Here is a 13,741-nt window from a genome sequence, read left to right as displayed (position 1 = left end):
TTGTACCATTACCCTCAGTAGTGTTGGTCTGGTAGTTGTACCATTACCCTCAGTAGCATCAGTCCTATAGTTGTTACCATTATCCTTAGTAGTTTGTGTTCTCTACTTGTACATTACCTTTAGTAGTGTCTGTACTGTAGTTGTTACCATTTCCCTCAGTAGTGTTGGTCTTGTAGTTGTACCATTTCCCTCAGTAGTGTTAGTCATGTAGTTGTACCATTACCCTCAGTAGTGTACGTCTGACAGTTGTACCATTTCCCTCAGTAGTGTTGGTCTTGTAGTTGTACCATTTCCCTCAGTAGCATCAGTCATGTAGTTGTACCATTTCCCTCAGTAGTGTTGGTCCTGTACTGTAGTTGCTACCATTTCCCACAGTTGTGGTGGTCCTGTAGTTGTACCATTACCCCAAGTAGAGTAAGTCCTGTCCTACCAGTTCCAGTCCAGTCATTTCTACAATATAATACTTACCAAGATCTGCTTTCACTGGTAATCAACTCCTTATCCCAAGTTATCTTGGTACGATCTGTGAACAAGTTGTACCAGTACCATCAGTAGTGTTTGTCCTGTAGTACCATTACCCTCAGTAGTGTTTTCTGTAGTACCAATACCCTCATTAGAGTCAGCCCTGTAGTTGTATAAATTACCCTCAGTTGTTTGTCACATAGTTGTACCATTACCCCCAGTAGTGTTTGTCCAGTAGTTGTACCATTACCCTAGTAGTGTCGGTCCTGTAGTTGAACCATTACCCTCAGTAGTGGTTTTCTGGTAGTTGTACCATTACCCTCAGTAGTGTGGTTCCTATAGTTGTTACCATTTCCCTCAGAAGTGTTGGTCTTGTAGTTCTACCATTACCCTCAGTAGCATCAGTCTTGTAGTTGTACCATTTCCCTCAGTGGCATCAGTCTTGTAGTTGTACCATTTCCCTCAGTGGCATCAGTCTTGTAGTTGTACCATTTCCCTCAGTAGCATTGTAGTTGTACCATTACCCTCAGTAGCATCAGTCTTGGAGTTGTACCATTTCCCTCAGGAGTAGTGGTCCTGTACTGTAGTTGTTACCATTTCCCACAGTTGTGGTGGTCCTGTAGTTGTACCATTACCCTCAGTAGTGTTGGTCTTGTAGTTGTACCATTACCCTCAGTAGCATCAGTCTTTTAGTTGTACCATTTCCCTCAGTAGCATCAGTCTTGTAGTTCTACCATTTCCCTCAGTAGCATCAGTCTTGTAGTTCTACCATTTCCCTCAGTAGCATCAGTCTTGTAGTTGTACCCTTTCCCTCAGTAGTGTTGGTCCTGTACTGTAGTTGTTACCATTTCCCACAGTTGTGGTGGTCCTGTAGTTGTACCATTACCCTCAGTAGTGTGGTTCCTATAGTTGTTACCATTACGCTCAGTAGTGTTGGTCTGACAGTTGTACCATTTCCCCCAGTTGTGGTGGTCCTGTAGTTGTACCATTACCCCGAGTAGTGCAAGTCCTGTTCTACCAGTTCCAGTCCAGTCATTTCTACAATATAATACTTACCAAGATCTGCTTTCACTGGTAATCAACTCCTTATCGAGAGTTATCTTGGTACGATCTGTGAACAAGTTTTACCAGTACCATCAGTAGTGTTTTTCCTGTAGTACCATTACCCTCATTAGAGTCAGCCCTGTAGTTGTAAAAATTAGCCTCAGTTGTTTGTCACATAGTTGTAGCATTTCCATAAGTAGTGTTGGTCTTGTAGTTGTACCATTACCCTCAGTAGTGTTGGTCTTGTAGTTGTACCATTATTACCCTCAGTAGTGTCGGTCTTGTAGTTGTACCATTACCCTCAGTAGTGTTTGTCCTGTAGTTTTACCATTATTACCCTCAGTAGTGTTGGTCCGACAGTTGTACCATTACCCTCAGTAGTGTTTGTCCTGTAGTTGTACCATTACCCTCAGTAGCATCAGTCCTGTAGTTGTACCATTACACCCAGTTGTGTTTGTCCTGTAGTTGTACCATTATTACCCTCAGTGGTGTTGGTCTGACAGTTGTACCATTACCCTCAGTAGTGTTTGTCGTGTACCTGTACTATTAACCTCAGTAGTGTCGGTCCTGTAGTTGTACCATTTCCCTCAGTAGTGTCGGTCCTGTAGTTGTACCATTTCCCTCGGTTGCGTTGGTCCTGCTGTTGTACCATTACCCCCATTAGTTTAGTGGCCCCTCAGTTGTGTTGGTCCTTCTGTTGTACCATTACCCCCATTAGTTTAATGGCGCCTCAGTTGTGTTGGTCCTGCTCTTGTACCATTACCCCTAGTAGTGTTGTTCCCATTTATGTAGGATTAGTCTAGTTTTACCTCAGTCCCAGCTCAGTAGTGTTGGTCTTGTAGTTGTACCATTTCCCTCAGAAGTGTTGGTCTTGTAGTTGTACCATTTCCCTCAGTAGTGTCGGTCCTGTAGTTGTACCATTTCCCTCGGTAGTGTCGGTCCTGTAGTTGTACCAATTCCCTCGGTTGCGTTGGTCCTGATGTTGTACCATTACCCCCATTAGTTTAGTTGCGCCTCAGTTGTGTTGGTCCTGCTGTTGTTCCATTACCCCCATTAGTTTAGTGGCGCCTCAGTTGTGTTGGTCCTGCTGTTGTACCATTACCCCTAGTAGTGTTGTTCCCATTTATGTAGCATTAGTCTAGTTTTACCTCAGTCCCAGAAAGAGTTGAATTTTTGGTGACCATACATATATGGTCATACAGTGCTCTACTCGAGTTTGTTCATGCCGGTCTTTTGTATCGGCCAGTCTTGTGTTTTCACCATTTTTTGTATTTTGGTTATATGGTTCAGTTTCATTTTTTCACACACATTGGCATAGTATTTGATAACATTTGTCCATCAACAAGTAGAATATATATACCTTTTCAGCTTGCACTCTAGAACAGGTTTTCTTTGTACTATGTACCAGAAACATCTCCCAGTATTCAATCTTCAGTGTTGAGCCCTACTAGAACTACCAGCTGGACTTGGCATTCCAATATCCTCCAGGTGTTTTTATTATCGATAAATTATTAATGTTAGCACACCGACAAACGAAAAAGACATGAAAAAGTTGGCCAATAAGCTCAATTTTCTATGGTGGAAGTTTTAAACTTGACAAACCATTAAATTTCAGATTTTAAAATTCAATGTCAGCATTTCTTAAAAATTAAATCAAATGGTGTTCACATTTTTACTTTTACATAAAATTGTTTTACAAGAAAAACAATCAAGGTAACAAACAATATTTTTTTAATTTGATCTTCAATTTTTGCATCATGTCAACCCGAATAACTGATGCTTCAATAACCATGTTCCATTAAAGATGAACCTACATTCAACCACAATAAATATTACTGTCCATCTGTTCAATTTCCTCATCCCTAATGCATTGAATTTATTAATCTGAATGTTACATTCCTACACAATTCCACCTAAGTTTACAAGATTATCTTCTATTAGGAAATAATTGTCCATGTCTTACCTCAAACTCTTGCTTGATGGTAAAGTATGTTCTGAATTACCAACCAGTGTGAAATCATGCGTCATTCTTCCTTTATTTTGTGAAACCGTTACCAAATGAAATGTGTTCAACAGGAGAGGAATGCACAGCCAAATCGGGGATAGAACCTGGGACCTTCACAACTCAACCAGCGATCGACCCAGTCCATTTCTGTTAGATGTGCATAGATTCCTATTGCATTTGGTCCTTTCCCCTAATAATATTCAGCAGCATGCTGCAAACATACTTTATGTTCACGACAAAACAATATGGTTAAAGGCATTATTCAGTATTAAAGCAAGTTTGTGTAATCCGACAACACTTAGGAGTAAAAACCTGTCATTTTCTTTCAACAGATAACAAAAGTCACCAGTGAAAATGTTTACACCTCGATAGAAGCTTCAAAAAACAGGATATTTATTGTGCATTTTGTCAATTTTGGATTAGTTTGAAATGTTGATTCTTAAATCTACTTCAATGCAAATATCCTTAAATGTGCACACTTTACAAGCAAGTTGACAGTCAACGCTAATTAAGGCAAGTGGTTGAGCAAGCAACACATCGGTTCAATTGGTTTAATGACAAATAAACAGACGGGCATTATGCTTCAGGCATAAAATGTATACCATTAAGATTTAATTATGGCAACTATCTAGTTGAACTCTTAACCCTTTAATCTTGTAACCAGTTTCACGAATCTTAATTATTTTTGACCTGTCAAAACACCATCTCACAGAATACAAAAGCTGTCACGTTTTGTCTAGTCTTTTTCAACTATTTTTAAACATGAATGAATCAAGACTTCATTGTTAATGTTTCAAGGCTGGGATTTTTTCCTGGCCTGTGTCAATTATATATTATAGGACACCAATTGTAGGATAACATTTTGTGAAACTGACCAAGATGTGAATCTTCTGTTACCTTTCCAGTGTCTACTGTGCATCATCTAGCTGAATTTTTCCTTTTCAAATTTCTTGCGAGATGACTCGTTTTCATGTGCATGTTCTTTTGGTCCAATATTTGCATGAAGAAGAATAGCAGTTTTCCCTCAGCGTTCAGTTCAAACTACCTGTATGGCGTTTCCAGTAGATCTAAAATTAAAGCTACGTCAACGGGAAGGCATATTTATTGTTCACTGGAGAAATTACTTTATTTCAAATTCAGTTTTTATTTTCTTCAATCACTGCATACTTTACATGGGGGAAATGGGAGTGGTCAACTGCCGACAGTGCCCTAGATGCTACTCACGTCATTTATAAAGCATTTTATACACAAGATGTCCTAATTACTAATTGTGTAGTACCGCTATGAAAAATAAATGGGTCGATAATGCCATTCCACTCGAATCATGGAGTTACATGGAAGACTTGCAACAAAAGGGCCCGTTAATGCCTTACCACTGCATCACTCCTATAGCATAAACCATGTCGGTTTCCAATTCCATGGTTAAATGCCCTTTTCTTGAAACTTAAGCTTTATACCTCGACAATTTCCTAACCATTTTACAAGTTCCCATTGTTGATGTGCTGTAAAGCTTTGGTGTAAACTGAAATTACCTTACTACTTGTATTAATTAAGGGTAGAGTGTTGGCAACCTCTCTGGTAAATGTGTTCCCAAGGATTGTGGACTGCACTCAAGGACTTGCAATTTCAGAACTTTGCTATAAAAAGCATAGAAAACAAAAACCAAACACAAAGCTAAAGATTGATTGGATTAATTGCCAATCATTCTACGATTGAAAAATGGGGGTTTGTTTCGTGAAATCAACAAACTTCAGCTCGGTACCTTGACAATTTCCTAACCATTTTACAAGTTCCCTTTGTTGATGTGCTGTAAAGCTTTGGTGTAAACTGAAATTACCTTACTACTTGCATTAATTAAGGGTAGCGTGTTGGAAAAGGTTGCCGACTCTCTGGTAAATGTGTTCCCAAGGATTGTGGACTGCACTCGAGGACTTGCAATTTCAGAACTTTGCTATAAAAAGCATAGAAAACAAAAACCAAACACAAAACTAAGGATTGATTGGATTAATTGCCAAACATTCTACGATTGAAAAATGGGGGTTTGTTTCGTGAAATCAACAGAGCTGACAAATGCCTGCATGATTTAAAATTGAATGTAACCAAACCACACGAAACAAAACATGAGAATTTTGAATTCTATTATTACCTGGACAAATGGTTCCAAAAATAAGGAATAGTCTTCAAGATCCAAGGACATTGAATCCCAATATTGTCATGTCTTGCACGAGCATATCTATTTCCTATATTACATAATCACAACTTAAATGCAATATGGATCCAATTTTGCTCAGCATGCATCATAGTTTTACAATTTACAAACCTTCAACTGCCCTGGTCTGTAGAACACTTCAGACACTATAAGTATTGGAGACGAACATCTACCTTCTCTGATAATCTGATTTTCCATATTTACTTCTACAAGTCGACTGTCCTTGTTCAGTTGCCCCAGCCAACAGCGGCAGGTCGGACTAAATTACTTGCCAATGAAATCCCAACTTTCAATCTTGCCACGGCCATTCAAGACTGCAGAGCAAATTTTTACAAGATATGCAGTAGTAAACAGAAACAATCAAGATTCAAAGAATTAAACGGGACAAAATTTGTGTACTTTCCATTTATGAATATGCAAGGACATTGCTGTCCGAATTAGAAATTATTGTACAGGTCCCAATTTAAAAAATTAACAGGAATAAATGCCGTAATAGCATGCACTATTTTTTTGCTTGCAACACAACATTTAGCTAACGAAAAGATACCACCAAAATGGTTCCTGGGTGATCACATTATACAGCAGAATAGAAAGAGTCAATCTGGTCTACTCGGACATGGGAGAATGGACATTTGAAATATGGTCACTGGTAGTCACTCCAACACCTTCAAATATCCAAGCACTAGTCTTCACTTGAACTTCAATCTCTGCCAACTTTAAACGCCCTTTTCAAATAAATTTTCTATAAAAAGGAAAATATTGCACACTAAACAGTCTTTCAACTATTGGAATTTGCATGCATTGTGTATATATATTTACCATCAACACTGAACCAAAAAATGATGGAAAGCTGTAGTATGCACACACTTTTTTGTATTTAACAAGTTGCTATGGACATGTCAAACAAAATGTCTTCAAGATGTATGCAAGAATATAGAAATTAGATTTTCAAGTTTACATATATATATAACTGTCAAGATTGTTTTGTACTATGTCCAGTTTAACCGACCAAAATTCGAAATTTGAGTATTAATATATAATACAACACCAAACCACCCATTTTGTCAAAGACCGGACATCTTGGCGATTGTTGAATCTGCTCGCACCCAATATCAATCATGGTGAACCATCAGGTCATCAGTATTTTCAAGTTAAACATGGACAGGCAAAATGGACAGGTCACGATTAAATCTTTTTATGTCGGGGAAAGACTGTAAAGCAGGCCATCGACAAACTCTGGACTAGATTCAACATTTCTGCAAACAGCAATGTGGAAGAGATGTGTGCTGTAGTCCTCACTTGGGCCTACTATGGGTGTTCTATTCAAAGTCGGCACCATGCTAGCTTAACATGGAAGTCTTTGCTATTTCAGAGAAGAGCACTTTGTAGTTGCACCATGTCCACACTTGCAATCACAATGGATTATGCCCACTCTTTGAATTGCATTTTCAACATCTATAAACAAGAAAATGTTATATACTTAACAGGTCAAAATCAAAACAGAAATTTCAGCGTCTCAAACATTGAATGGACCAAATACGATTGAACAAGCATCATAAATTAAACTTTAAAATTATTATTATTTTTGAATTTCGTCTCAACATCTTGTCAAAACAAATTTTATAAAAAAAGTAAAACCACAAATTTCTGATGAAAGGCTGGGACAGCTGTTCTCTGGACTAGAAATTTGCAGTGCTGAATCATCATGTCATCAAATAATGGATTTGTGGAGGTCAGACCATGAACCTGGCTGCACGCTATGCACCAACGGCTTAGATGTGATCAGGACATGGTTCGGATAGCTGATGAAGAGGTCAACGGCTAAGCCAAGACTCTTGCCAGGACCAGGTGGGACATGATATATTTCTGTGACTGGTCGTCAGCAATGGGGCGACGATTCTATACGGTCAGGAAACTGAACAACTGTAGTCTGTCACTTGCCCAAACACAACCCCCAACAGACTTGTGCAGTCCTTTGGTTTAAGACCCCTGGATGACCGGATTATGAAGAAGGCCACACATGCCAGTCATGGGTATTGCTAACAATAGAAAGGAAGACATGTTTAAACAGTAATTGCATACTTATACATCAACAACTAAAAAAGAATATAAAGATAAATTTGTGTTCTTTATTCAAACAAAGTATACAGCTAAAACGACAATATAACATATTTAATAATTAATGTGTATATCCTCTCATATCTCTTCCTTGAAACCAGTACTTGTGCCCCATTCTTGACTTTGACCGAAATATATTTGTTGGACGGAACAATACCCATGTATATTATACAAGTCTACTCCTTAATTATAAACTCGTCCCTACATTTATATAAATACCAACTTGCAAACCCACGGAGTCCGTACTTTTTACAATAATTAATGCCATATTATAAATTTGCGACATGCATTACCAGAGATTTGAATTTCAAAAACAAAACTTCGCGCCTTCCCAAACCATTCTCAATTTCTTAGGACTATACAGCAATTACTTCGGCAAGGTCCCCTTTCTAATATTGACGCAAGATCAGCCGATCCAACCAGACGCCATGTATATCATATAACTCGACTCCTTAATTATCAACTCGTCCCTACATTTATACAAATACCAACTTGCAAACCAAACAAATACTCGACAAAAAATAATGCCTTACTATAAATCTGCGTCATACATTACCATATAGAGATTTGAATTTCAAAAACAAAACTTCATGACTTCCCAAACCATTCTTAATTTCTTTGACTATACAGCAATAACTTCGGCAAGGTCCCCTTTCTAATATTGACGCCACATCCGCCGATCCAACCTGACGCCATATTGGATTTTCACAACCGCTCCTGTTTTTCCAATTTTTCTTCGGCATTATTGACTCTCCCATTGTAAAAAAACGATACCCTATGAAAAACTCGGCAAATCTTAACCGTCATTGGTGAGAAATGTCACAATTTCACTCTGAAACAAATAGAAATGTTCATTTCAAAATGTCCTTGTGTCTGTGAAGTCACACGCTCTGCCTCCTTCCACTAGTTTTGCCTGGTATGAGCGCGTTGGGCGTTGGTTGCTATATATATATGCAGACGGATAATATTCATCCGCGGTCAAATAGTCCTAACGAAGACTTCGTCAAACACTGTTTCTAATCTATTATAATCAGTTTCTGACCAGCCAATTAATTACGATGCTGATTCATTGCTTCTTTGAATTATATATAAAGAAAAATAAATTATATTTATTCATTTCCTTTGTAACAATCAGCGGAAGAATAACGGAATAAGCAACTTGATGATGACATGACGCACGTCTGGAATGCGTGGCACGAGGCACCGAAGGGGTACGCTAAATAGCCTCTACACTTGACTAACCTTAAGGACTCGGCCTTTGATTACTAAAGTCAATAATAACATTGTACATGCATATTTTATTTTATTTCTTATGTATGACATCTTCGTACAATAATGGATTCCACCGGTATATTTGTCCTCTCAGAGACGTCTGTGGCTATTCAGAGCGTAAACTTCTAATTATAGACGTTTACGTCACATATCTCGTTGCGAGAAGCCTTGCTCAAGTTCCTTAAGCTAATGTGTAAATTAAGAGTGTTAATTAGAGTTCCCGCCATTCAATCAGTCTATCTATGTCCGAGTAGAGATTAATCATATTTGATAAAATGAATAATAAATATAAAACTGACATTTGATTGTTGGCTAAAATGATCTAACTTCACATTTTGAATATATAAGTTGAGGGTGAGGGGTCTATGGTCTACATGGCGCGTGTTGTGTGTAATTTTGGAAAAGTGTACGTACATTATCAGAAATCTATGAAAATAAAATGAGAGAACTAGCATTTTCCTCTAAATTGTGGAAGTGAAATTTTCTGATCTTGTACATGTATCTCAGAAAAGCAGTTTAGGTTGCCCCTACTCAGGGACGTATAATACTGTCCCTTTAATTAATTTTTCATAAAAATACTCATTATTTTACAGCACAGTTAATAAGTCATAATTTCACAACACAGGCTAATAGCATGTTGGATCAGACTTCCTCTAATATAGAGTAAGTAACCAAATGCAAGACCTCATCTAGTAAATTATTAAGGAAGGGAAAGATCAAACCACGGACTTAGATAACACACAACATCTTTGGAAAATGGGCGACTTAATCCTGATATGATTGTTCCGTTACGCTTACTGATATTTGTTTGTATACAAGACTTCACGAGTTACCTCCCTTGGTTTGGTGTCTACTATATATATTTCTTGTATAATATTCTACGAGTTACTGCCCTTTGTGGAACTCTTTTACTCTTTATCATCGAGCAGCCATTGTGAGCGTACAATGAGGCACGCTTCATCAACATACCTTGTTTTGTGAAATGTGGACTTGGTTGAGCCATAGTTGTAAGTGTCAATCTAGCCAAAATAAGGCAAATATAGTAAATACTCAAATAATAATCCTTTACACCTTGATAATATAGATAACTTGCAATATTTTATGTATTTTGTTCCTTTCATGTCAAAGCACGTGGTCGTTAAGTCATTTCGGCCCAGAAACCAGTCATGTGTTTTCTAGTCTATTTTATACTATAAATTCACTGTTTATGACATGCAAGCTAAGGTATAATTATGTTGTTATTTTGTACATTTCATAAGTTAGTTGTCGGCGTATGCATTGCCCTAGAAACCAACACAAATATAGATAATTATAACTGTTATCAGTTCATATGTGTTGAGTGTAATGGCACAGTGCCAGTATACAATATTACCTGTGCAGACCGGAACCTCTGTATGTTGAAACCTCTGTAAAGCGAAGTTTTCTGTATTTCCTTCTCATTATGTTATAGAGGTCGACCAATGTATTTTTATTCCAATATTAGTGTTAAAATCGGTCATATTTACATGTTTCTGGTGCTGATACATTTAGCAGGTAAATTTACTTAAAAGATAACTCTGTCCATATAACAATTCAGTAATGTTTAATTCCAAAATGTAATAGATGTTTTGTTTCTGTATTTTGCAGTCTTCACGTTTACATGTCAATCGGTTTACCATGATTTGAGGATGGAAATAAAACCAAATATATACCAACACGTACACTTTGCGTTATCGTACAGTTACAATGATGGTGCTCACCGCATATTATAGCGGGTTAAATCTACGGACACCCTGATGTCACGTGTTTCCAGTTATACCAGATAGTATAACAAGAGGCTTAATTTACACAGATCGGGGCAAATAAGACTCGATATATAAAAAAAACACTATTCAAGTTAATACAGTTACAATATTTGTATACAAAATCAACAAAAATAAATGACAACATATATATATTGTTGACGATATTCAATACCTTCATTGTCTTTTCAAATAAACAAACTGGTCCTTTTTGAAGTTACACATGACGTCGTGTTAACATTTTTACTTAAACACTATTATCAGCTTTGATCACCGTGTGGGTTTTCTATGGAAGTTTGTGCGGTTCGTTGTATTATCACAAGTATCAGTTGTGATATAATAGTGCTGGAATTAATTGTAAACAGATCTTGTTATTTGTTACCAAATGTTGAATATTCAGAAACTCAAGCGCGAGCTTCCGTGGAAGTTGACCAGAACATTACAATTATCGTTAATCTAAATCTGTGTGTCATTCAGACTGTTTGTGTCAATATCCTGTAATCGTGACATTTGAGAAGTAACTCCCGTGTGAAGCTTTTATTACCCTAATGCTTTTGAAGACGGCACATTACGTAACGGTATTAGTACGATGGCCTACCTGGCGGATACTGACTATAGTGACACCTGTCGCTCAAATCTCAGGTAATTTACCTGTATTGTAAGTAATATGCATGTCTTATCAATCAGTTAATCTCTAGACTCAGGTATATTTCTGCACGAAACACAGCGGGTACATTTATGAAATTCACGAATTAACAATATCCCGCCGCGTGAAATCAAAAGTTATCTTCTTTAAGTAATTACTTCAACGATAAAATTTGATAAAAAAAACCTGCACGATAGTATATTAATTGCTATTTGCATGACCGTGTAGGGATTCACAAGTGTACAAACAAGCCTAGGGCTTATATATTATTCACTTCTCTTCAGATATTCAGATGGCCAGCATTGCATTACAGTATTATGCTGACAAAAGATTTTCAATCTGGTTTGAGTACTAATTATATAAGATATAAATATCAATACTGAATCGTTGTGAGTCTACTTGACATTGTATATCAGATGTGGTGGGAGGTGGTGGGTAGGGGTGTGGGTGTCGGTTGCGGGGCGCTTGCCAGAGGCAAGAGGTTGAACAAATACAGAAACTAATTCAGATTTAAATAAACTATATTATGAAGCATTTTCAAAATAATATTTTAAGAGTGTTACATAATCAAACAGATTTTGTAGCAATGATAAATTGTTGAACACAGGTGAACAGAGAAATGTTCTTTTCCACACAGTAGTATCTCCACACAGTGGCATCTTCACACAGTAGCATCTCCACACAGTAGCATCTCCACACAGAAGCATCTTCACACAGAAGCATCTCCACACAGTAGCATCTTCACACAGTAGCATCTCCACATCTCCACACAGTAGTATCTCCACATCTCCACACAGTAGCGTCTCCACATCTCCACACAGTAGTATCTCCACACAGTAGTATCTCCACATCTCCACACAGTAGTATCTCCACATCTCCACACAGTAGCATCTCCACATCTCCACACAGTAGCATCTCCACATCTCCACACAGTAGCATCTCCACATCTCCACACAGTAGCATCTCGACACAGTAGCATCTCCACACAGTAACATCTCCACACAGTAGTATCTCCACACAGTAGCATCTCCACACAGTAGCATCTTCACACAGTAGCATCATTAAACAGTAGCATCTCCACACAGTAGCATCTCCACACAGTAGCAGCTCCACACAGTAGTATCTTCACACAGTAGCATCTACACACAGTAGCATCTCCACACAGTAGCATCTCCACACAGAAGCATCTTCACACAGAAGCATCTCCACACAGTAGCATCTCCACACAGTAGCATCTCCACACAGTAGCATCTCCACACAGTAGCATCTTCACACAGTAGCATCATTAAACAGTAGCATCTCCACACAGTAGCATCTCCACACAGTAGCATCTCCACACAGTAGCATCTTCACACAGTAGCATCTTTAAACAGTAGCATCTCCACACAGTAGCATCTCCACACAGTAGCATCTCCACACAGTAGCATCTTCACACAGTAGCATCTTTAAACAGTAGCATCTCCACACAGTAGCATCTCCACACAGTAGCATCTCCACACAGTAGCATCTTCACACAGTAGCATCTTCACATAGTATCTTCACACAGTAGCATCTCCACACAGTAGCATCTTCACACAGTAGCATCTCCACACAGCAGCATCTCCACACAGTAGTATCTTCACATAGTATCTTCACTCAGTAGCATCTCCACACAGTAGCATCATTAAACAGTAGCATCACCACACAGTAGCATCTCCACACAGTAGCATCTCCACCCAGTAGTATCTTCACATAGTATCTTCCCACAGTAGCATCTCCACACAGTAGCATATCCACACAGTAGCATCTCCACACAGTAGCATCTTCACACAGTAGCAGCTCCACACAGTAGCATATCCACACAGTAGCATCTCCACACAGTAGTATCTTCACACAGTAGCATCTTCACACAGTAGCATCTTCACACAGTAGCATCTCCACACAGTAGCATATCCACACAGTAGCATATACACACAGTAGCATCTCCACACAGTAGTATCTCCACACAGTAGCATCTCCACACAGCAGTATCTTCACACAGTAGCATCTTAAAACAGTAGCATCTCCACACAGTAGCATCTCCACACAGTAGTATCTCCACACAGTAGCATCTCCACACAGTAGTATCTTCACACAGTAGTATCTTCACACAGTAGCATATCCACACAGTAGCATATCCACACAGTAGCATATCCACACAGTAGCATCTCCACACAGTAGCATTT

At 38.3% G+C, this 13,741-nt stretch overlaps 1 protein-coding gene and 1 long non-coding RNA gene across 2 annotated transcripts; both read right to left on the bottom strand.

Annotated features, from left to right (window-relative positions):
* Positions 1 to 2,332: 2,332 nt before the first annotated feature.
* Positions 2,333 to 8,785, bottom strand: LOC110451140. Its single transcript, XR_002463038.1, has 3 exons — positions 7,359 to 8,785; positions 4,409 to 7,175; positions 2,333 to 3,722 (listed from the first exon to the last, which is right to left on the bottom strand). It is a non-coding gene; the product is annotated as an uncharacterized LOC110451140 (long non-coding RNA).
* A 3,276-nt stretch (positions 8,786 to 12,061) lies between these two features.
* Positions 12,062 to 12,580, bottom strand: LOC110451144. The gene has a single exon (XM_021499005.1). The coding sequence runs from the start codon at positions 12,578 to 12,580 to the stop codon at positions 12,062 to 12,064; it is 519 nt and encodes a 172-aa protein (XP_021354680.1).
* Between the last annotated feature and the right edge of the window lie 1,161 nt (positions 12,581 to 13,741).

The sequence above is a fragment of the Mizuhopecten yessoensis genome, unplaced genomic scaffold (genome assembly GCF_002113885.1).
Source record: "Mizuhopecten yessoensis strain PY_sf001 unplaced genomic scaffold, ASM211388v2 scaffold5809, whole genome shotgun sequence".
Lineage (NCBI taxonomy): Eukaryota > Metazoa > Mollusca > Bivalvia > Pectinida > Pectinidae > Mizuhopecten > Mizuhopecten yessoensis.
Note: the sequence above shows the minus strand (reverse complement) of the source record. Positions and strands in the feature narration are given on the sequence as shown.

Coding starts and splice junctions, on each gene's coding strand:
- LOC110451144 (XM_021499005.1), bottom strand. CDS start 12,580: ATGCTACTGTGTGGAGATGCTACTGTGTGGAGATACTACTGTGTGGAG.